The sequence below is a fragment of the Eriocheir sinensis genome, unplaced genomic scaffold, assembly GCF_024679095.1.
Source record: "Eriocheir sinensis breed Jianghai 21 unplaced genomic scaffold, ASM2467909v1 Scaffold979, whole genome shotgun sequence".
Classification (NCBI taxonomy): Eukaryota; Metazoa; Arthropoda; class Malacostraca; order Decapoda; family Varunidae; genus Eriocheir; species Eriocheir sinensis.
The window spans coordinates 49,311-57,500 of NW_026112362.1; the positions used below are offsets into that span (position 1 = coordinate 49,311).

At 51.6% G+C, this 8,190-nt stretch overlaps 2 protein-coding genes across 2 annotated transcripts in view; one reads left to right on the plus strand and one right to left on the minus strand.

Annotated features, from left to right (window-relative positions):
• Window positions 1-4,953: 4,953 nt before the first annotated feature.
• LOC126995076 (histone H4) lies at window positions 4,954-5,751 on the minus strand. Its single transcript, XM_050854365.1, has one exon. The coding sequence runs from the start codon at window positions 5,704-5,706 to the stop codon at window positions 5,395-5,397; it is 312 nt and encodes a 103-aa protein (XP_050710322.1). The 5' UTR covers window positions 5,707-5,751; the 3' UTR covers window positions 4,954-5,394.
• A 1,126-nt stretch (window positions 5,752-6,877) lies between these two features.
• The window catches only part of LOC126995078 (histone H3-like), a 1,480-nt gene continuing 167 nt past the window's right edge, over window positions 6,878-8,190 (plus strand). Inside the window, exon 1 of the mRNA XM_050854366.1 lies at window positions 6,878-8,190. This exon is cut by the window's right edge and continues 167 nt beyond it. Coding sequence (XP_050710323.1) covers window positions 7,739-8,190 — 452 coding nt within the window. The 5' untranslated portion in view covers window positions 6,878-7,738.

Below are 8,190 nucleotides of genomic sequence, written 5' to 3' on the forward strand. Positions count from 1 at the left end.
CGGCTTGCCTACGGCAGCGGAGGGCTGGAAGCCCGCCCAGCCTTCCAGCGAAGGGCCTGCAGGTGCCGCTGTCGCCCCTGCGGGTCTTGGGGATTCTGACTAACCCTGGTTGTTCCTCCAATCCACCCCTTTATCCTAAGGGCCCCCTCGTAGCACTGCCTTGGGGTCTGGCGTCGTACCAAACCAGGGTCTAAGGCTCAAACACACAAACAAAAAGACAAAAAAGTTAGCACAAAAACAGAGCAGCAGGAAGGTTGGGCAGTCGCGTGTAACGTGAGCGACGCGTGACCAGTGACACGCAGACGGTGTACACTGGCACGGCAGAGCGCGTGGAGCAGGTGAAGTGTGCAGCGCGGGCAGGTAGGTGGAAGGCGCGTGGTAACGCTGGAACTCCCGGGAGTGAGTAGCACGTAGTCAGGGAGCACTGACACGGTGGACCACTACGCCTGGCAGTAGCAGAGTTGCAGCTCAACCGCTCGCCCGCGAGAGCTGTTGCTAGAAGGTGGGGAAGAGGGGTGCACACGCTGCCAGGAACTGGAAGCAATGCCGGGCCGCCCGGATTCCCCTTTATGGCGGCGCCGCTCCTCGGGATCGCGTGGGGACGCGTGGCGGCGCCCCATTGGCAGTAAGGCTCGTCCCGGCCGTCCCCGCCCTCCGCGATCCTGCGCTGCACTTATATAGGGCGAAAAAGCCGCGAGCGGCAGGTATTCAGTTCTCCGGAGCCCACAGCAGAAGCGCAAGTCCACGCCCCCACCACTCACTGTCGACATGTCTGGATCGCGCAAGGGAGGAAAGGAAGGGAAGTCAAAGTCCCGCTCCAGCCGTGCCGGCCTGCAGTTCCCCGTGGGCAGGATCCACCGTCTCCTGAGGAAGGGCAACTATGTGCCGAGCGCGCAGCGGGCGCCGATGCCGCCCTTGGTGTACCTGGCGGCCGTCATGGAGTACCTGGCCGCCGAGGTGCCTGAGTCTGGCCGGCAACGCGGCCCGCGACAACAAGAAGACCCGCATCATCCCCGCCACCTGCAGCTGGCCATCTGGCAACGACGAGAGCTGAACAGCTCCTCTCCGGCGTCACCATTGCCCAGGAGGTGTGCTGCCTAACATCCAGGCGGTGCTCCCTGCCCAAGAAGACTGGAGAAGAAGTAATCGCCCTCGGCCTTTCAGGACGACAACAGTACTTGTTTAATCCGGCCCCTTGGGAGCTCAAGCACCTTCCAAAAGAGACTTCCTGACACACACCCTCAACTACATAGTGACATTCCTAGGTCAATTCTCTGCTGATATTACTAGGTGAAGAAGACCCTCAGTCATGACAACAATTAACCACCCCACGTCTGGCAGGCTTCCACACTTAGTTTGTTTGTTTGTTTTCTTCACGGCAGGTAAGTGAGACCTCTGCTGACAACGACGATAACAACAAACCCACAAGACATAACATAACAAATAAAAAACGCAAAACAGAGCCGGCAGGTAGGTCGTTGAGACGATGATGGCCGTCGTGCAGGACATTGGACGTGCGCGCTGCCCCCTGCCGAGATGAAGTAGGTAGGTAGGGAGTAGCTGGGTGGGCTCCGACCTGCTGTGGCCTGTGGAGTAGGTCCGGAATGAGTAAAATGAATCAGTCAGTCAGTCAGTCACTGACGTCATGTATGATCCCCTGACTCACCCGAGAAAGCATGCATCGGTTTGTACCTTCACCTTCACCTTCACACGGTATAGTTTAACCCAACCTAAACATCCGTCCTCACACAAAGGTGCTAGTGGCGGGTAGACCCTGAGAGAAGAAGAAAACGTTTGGGAGGGTATGCTAAACTGGTGCAAACCACCAGGGCCAGCCAGCCAGCACAGACACTGCAGATACAGGAGTCTCACCTCGCGCTTAGCTAATAGAATTAGAATTAGAATAACACAAACACACACACACACACACACACACACACACACACACACACACACACACACACACACACACACACAAAAAAAAAAAAAAAAAAAAAGAGTTTAAGGAGAACCACGCACATAGTTTCCGCCGTAGGTTCCCTAGCGGACGGGGAACTCCCACGAGTTAAGCTCTTCTGGAATCTGTTTCTTTCAAGTCTGGTGCTGAACATCATCTAGCGCACTATGATCATCAGCAGTGCTCTTATAAATAACGTCAAACTACCTGTGCTATTAGTAGTAAAAGGAACACTGTAACTAAATTAGCCATTGCTAAGGAGTGGAGATGTAATCGTATTTTTTTTCCTTGGTAGAAATATCTTTTAGTATATATATATATATATATATATATATATATATATATATATATATATATATATATATATGCTATATATATATATATAGCTAATGACGTACGCATGATAACATATGTATAGATGGAGAAAAATATATACGGTTTATAATTTTGTGAAAATAGAAATATGAAAGAGACAAGTCAACAAAATAACATTATATTCTGTGACCAAGTATGTGGCGGTAGAGTATGTATTACATTGTATGTAATAACAGTAATAACTTTTCTAAGGTCCAGACCACAGGTAATGCCAGTACATCGTGTTCACTTGGGTGACCATAAGGACTGCAACTGGACCTTCTACAACGTGAAATACGTCTTGCCTCCATGGAACTGCATCTCTTCTTTGATTATAATCTTCAGTCTTTGCTACCATAAACCATAACACTCAATACAATACAGTGATGGGAGAAATAGGGAGGACACAAGAGTGATGAGGCGAGAAGTTAGGGGAGAGGAGGATAACGAGAGCGAAGGGGAGTAGTTGTGGCTAGGAATAGTTTGAGGAGGGTGCGGGGGCACTCTTTCCTTCAGATGCGTCAATGTCAGGTTTGTTATTTTCACAAGTAAACTCGTCACATAAGACATATAGTAATGTGGTAGTTGGCCATAAATTGGGTCCGGGTGTTATAGGTGGTGTGCTGGTATCATAGTGATCCAAGATTCATTTGGAGCAGATTTGTATATTCACACATAGGTGTTACGGGAGTTATGAATAGAGATCTTATATGATTTTTCTACTTCGGTAATCATTACACTTTTAACTCTGAACTGTTTAGACTTTTTTGAGGTAGATTCTTAGAATAAAAGCCTTAACAAGCAATTACTTCCTCTATACCTCTCACATACAATAATGAAAATATATCTGTTCTGGTTGTAGGTATTAGAATATTTCAGTAACTATGAAAGAGTTGATAAAAGCGCTGTTAGATTTCATTTTTCCTCCCATATGCACAGGATGTAAAAACAAACTTGTTCAAGGAGAATGATTTATTTGTACCATTTGCTTGAGTAACAGATAATCCTATTACCAATCGTTTTGTAGATACAGCTACGATTACCTATGGTCTTGCATTAAAAAAAAAAAAAAAAAACAATTGGGGAGGTATTAGGAGTTGAGTATGGCAATATTTTTGTATTAACATCCAGCTATTTCAGTGATAGATGAAATAATACTTATTCCATTGCACAGGCAAATATTGCAGGAAAGACACTATAATCCAAGTGATTATTTTCGCTAAAGGACTTTCAGAATCACTAAAAGAGACAGTCATCTAACATATGTAAAAAGAAATCGCAATACTCCATCCCAAGCAAACCCCAAAAAGTAACGCCAACACGCATTACAAAACTAAACAAACTAAGAACAAAAAACTAACTAACAAGTTAGCTTGCAACAAACAAACGAGCTAGCTCCTAATTAGCTTTTTGCTAGTTAGTTAGTTAGTTAGTTAGTTAGTTTGTTTGTTTGTTTGTTTGTTTGTTTGTTTGTTTGCTAGCTAGCTTGTTTGCTTGCTTGCTAGCTAGCTAGCTAGTGAGTTTGTTTGTTTGTTTGCTAGTTAGCTTGTTATTTTGTTTGTGTTTGTTTGTTTGTTTGCTAGTTAGCTTGTTATTTTGTTTGTTTGCTAGCTAGCTACCTTGTTTGTTTGTTTGTTTGTTTGTTTGTTTGTTTGTTTGTTTGTTTGCTAACTAGCTAGTGAGTTTGTTTGTTTGTTTGTTTGTTTGTTTGTTTGTTTGTTTGTTTGCTAGCTAGCTAGTTTGTCTTTTAGTTTGTTAGCTAGCTAGTTTTGTGTTTGTCTGTTAGCTAGCCCGTTCGCTTTAATTGGCAGGCAGGCAGGCAGGCAGGCAGGCAGGCACACCTATATACATGCCGGCACACCTACTTTCATAGAAACGTATTTGCAGCTTTTTAGTCATCCACCTGTCTACTGTTGGGCATGTAGACGCTTGCCCAGGGTTCCGGCGGGCTACTCGGTGGCGGGGCTGGTTCAACGTATCTGAAAAAGCGGGTCCAGTAAGAGAGGGCGCAACGTTATGATGAGGACGACAACGAGAAACAAGAAGAAGAAGAAGAAGAAGAAGAAGAAGAAGAAGAAGAAGAAGAAGAAGAAGAAGAAGAAGAAGAAGAAGAAGAAGAAGAAGAAGAAGAAGAAGAAGAAGAAGAAGAAGAAGAAGAAGAAGAAGAAGAAGAAGAAGAAGAAGAAGAAGAAGAAGAAGAAGAAGAAGAAGGAGGAGGAGGAGGAGGAGGAGGAGGAGGAGGAGGAGGAGGAGGAGGAGGAGGATGTCGATTCCCACTTCCTCAGCCTTTCACTTTCAAAGGTCGCTCTGAGCTTGTCCCTCACCCTCTAACCCTACCCTTGCTTTCCTACACACTCCTGCACATTCCAAGAGACAATAGAAGGAGTGGATCAAGAAGGGGAGGCTTCTTTCTCTCTGTCTATATATTTGCCGTCTTTCTCTTTTTCTCCTCCTTTTTTTCTTTGTCTTTCTTTCTTAACCTTTCTATGTCATTCTTCCTCTCTTTCTTTTCCTCTTCCCGTCCAGACGTCGCTTTGTTTTGTCTATATATTTTCCAATATAGTTTTCTCTCTCTCTCTCTCTCTCTCTCTCTCTCTCTCTCTCTCTCTCTTTTCATAAATATGCTGTTACTGATTTTACAAAGAATTGACAGGGACAGGGGAAATTATGGCAAAATGATGTTTCTGTAAGAACTGAAACAAACAAATTGGAGCTTCCTAGTGGCAAATGAGGTGGATGGGGAGCAGTGGGCGGAGGTGTGAACCATCATTAGGCAGGAGGGAGGGAGGGAGGGAGGGAGGGAAAAGATGGGATTGAGGAAACAAACAAACTAGTGTCAAATGAGGTGGATGGGGAGCAGTGGGCGGAGGTGTGAACCATCATTAGGCAGGAGGGAGGGAGGGAGGGAGGGAGGGAGGAAACAGAAAGAAAGAAAGAAAGAAAGAAAGAAAGAAAGAAAGAAAGAAAAAAAGGAAATATAACTGAAGTAAAATGTGTGCTACTATTCTCTTAGTGAATAAGAATGTGGACCTCAAAGAGGTCCGGGGTGGGTGGGTTAGGTCGGGCTCGCTCAGGCAGCGGCATTAACCACCGAAGCCGTACAGGGTGCGGCCCTGGCGTTTGAGGGCGTACACCACGTCCATGGCGGTGACGGTCTTGCGCTTGGCGTGCTCAGTGTAGGTGACGGCATCCCTGATGACGTTCTCCAGGAACACCTTGAGCACACCACGGGTCTCTTCGTAGATGAGCCCGGAGATGCGCTTCACACCGCCACGGCGCGCCAGACGACGGATGGCCGGCTTGGTGATGCCCTGGATGTTGTCCCGAAGAACCTTGCGGTGACGCTTGGCGCCTCCCTTTCCGAGTCCCTTGCCTCCCTTGCCGCGGCCAGTCATGGTTCAGGTGGGTAGCTCAACAGTGGAGTGAGTGTTGGGCTGCTTTGCTTTAATAGTTTATTGGTAACCTTTACATAAGAATTACAGAAAAAATAAACATGAAAAATTACAAAAATAATCAGCTACCAAAGCAGGCTCTAAACAAGCAGCCTGCCCGATGTACAGTACATACATTACATTTGATACAAAGTTCACAGAATTACACGTGGGGGGAGATGTCTTTTTATTCAATGGTCACCGGCGTAGTAGCTTTCAAGCTCCGCGTCGGTGAGGTCTCTGTCTTCGTTGAGGAAGAAGTCGTCGTCCACTTCTACGACATCGACATCATCCTCCGAGACGGCATCCTCCTCGTATGTCGCCCACTCAACCTCCTGTTTGTGGTCGAAGTGGCTTGGTAGGTTATCCAGTGGGCGGGCCGTGCGGATGGACTCAGGGAGCGGCTTCCCTTCACGGAGTGCCCTCCTCACTAGGGGGAGGGCTGTCTCGTGCGGGATCCTCTCGAACCTGGCCTCCTCCTCTTGCTCAGTGAGGTGCTCGTAGCGGATCAGAAGATCCACCAGCTCGCCCTCACTGTAGGTGTAGATCCGTGGGGTCTGGGTCGCCTGGCAGCTACTGGGGGCCTCGCGGGGTGCTGGCTCCTCCGTAGTCGTCGGCGCGTCCCTCGTCTCAGGTGTCTGGTCCCTGGTCCTCTTTTTCTTCTTGCTGGCGGGTACCTCCGGGGACACAGCTGTGGGTGTCACCTCAGCGGTCACCGCTGCCGTCTCCGTCCTCGTCGGGCGTGGTGGGTCCACCTCCGCTCTGCTCCGTGGGTCCCGGCTTCCTCCTTCGTCTGCGGCGCCTCCTCTTCCGTCCTTCTCCGTGGGGTGTCGTCCTCTCCTCCGTGGGCGGCTGCATGGGCCGCGCTGCTGCCGGGTCCGCCGAAGACGTCGTCCTCCGCAGCTTGGCACCCGGGATTCTGCAGAGCCGAGCGGGGCACCTGCGGTTCCAGGCATGGTGCCCGGAACCGCAGTTCGGGCACACAGCCACCGGGCGCGCCACACCTTCCCGAAGGCGGCGAACGCAGTCCCTCGTGGCGTGGTCCCTGCTGCACACGCCGCACAGCTCCTCCGTCCTGGTACACTGCCGCTGCCTGTGGCCGAAAGCCTGGCACTTGTAACAGCGCACAGGCTCCGGCACATAGCGGCGGCAGGTAAAACGTCCCCAGCATCCGAGGTCCAGCGAGGCGGGGACACGTCCCCGCAGCGTCAGCTGCACGCTCCGGGTGGGCAGGCGTCGTCCGTGGCCGGCGTTGTAGTGGCACCTCACTGCAGCTGCAACGCAGGGGTGCGCCAACACCGGGTCCAATGGGAGGTGGGTAGGGTATCCAAGCAGGACACCCTTCACCGCCGCCTCCTTTTTCTCCAGGGTGATGCCGCGGGTCCGTCCTGCAGCAATCTCGTCCAGGGTGGTGGCGTGGTCCCAGTCCCACGCACGGATGAGGAAGTCCCCCGCGCGGGAGACTGTCACCCGGAGTCGCAGCTTCCGCTCGTCCTCCATCCACCGGATGGCCTGGTAGTGGGTGCTGAAGTCCGAAGACACCAGCCTCCACTCCGGCAGGGGTCCGCTCGATCGGTCCTCCCCGCCGTCCTCGTGAAGCGTCCTCCTTCGGGCCCGCTTGCTCTGCACGCGGGTCCATCCGTCCCCGTCGTCAGGAGCGGACTCCGTGGGCCGCTTCCTTCTAGCCGCCATAGCAGAGGCGGGAGCTGAAAGCTCAACCGGGCCGTCTGCAGGGGCAAGTCAGGGAGAGCAGCAGTGAGGAGAGAGGGTCTGCACTCACTGCTGTCTGCGCCGGAACTGGTTGGGCTGCCACAGCGTTCGCTCTATATATGCAGAGCCAGAGGCGGCGGTGGTGGGTCTTTGGGCGATAGGCTGGCTCCTGCCGTCTACTTCCGGACGGCCCAGTGACGTTGGGTGAGCCTCCACACGGTACTAGGCTCTAGCATATGCAGACAGCTCCAAGAGACCCCTAAATTCCTCCAATAGGGCTAGATAGATGCACTGCCTGACGGGGGCGGGCAAGCGCGGGACTAGGAGGCGGCGCACGCGCAGGACGCGGCGGACCGGACCACCGCTCCTCCCCCGGCCGCCAAAAACTATAAAAACCAGAAACGGCTGGCAGACTCAACTGTTCTGTTCGTCCGTAGCCATGGCCCGTACCAAGCAGACTGCCAGGAAATCCACCGGTGGCAAGGCGCCCCGCAAGCAGCTGGCCACCAAGGCCGCTCGCAAGTCGGCCCCGGCCACCGGAGGAGTCAAGAAGCCTCACCGCTACAGGCCCGGGACCGTGGCCCTCCGTGAGATCCGCCGCTACCAGAAGAGCACCGAGCTCCTCATCAGGAAGCTGCCCTTCCAGCGTCTGGTGCGCGAGATCGCCCAGGATTTCAAGACCGATCTCCGCTTCCAGTCCTCTGCCGTCATGGCTCTGCAGGAAGCCTCCGAGGCCTA

Bases quoted from the DNA above. Each gene is read 5' to 3' on its own strand.
- LOC126995076 (XM_050854365.1), bottom strand. From the start codon at position 5,706: ATGACTGGCCGCGGCAAGGGAGGCAAGGGACTCGGAAAGGGAGGCGCC.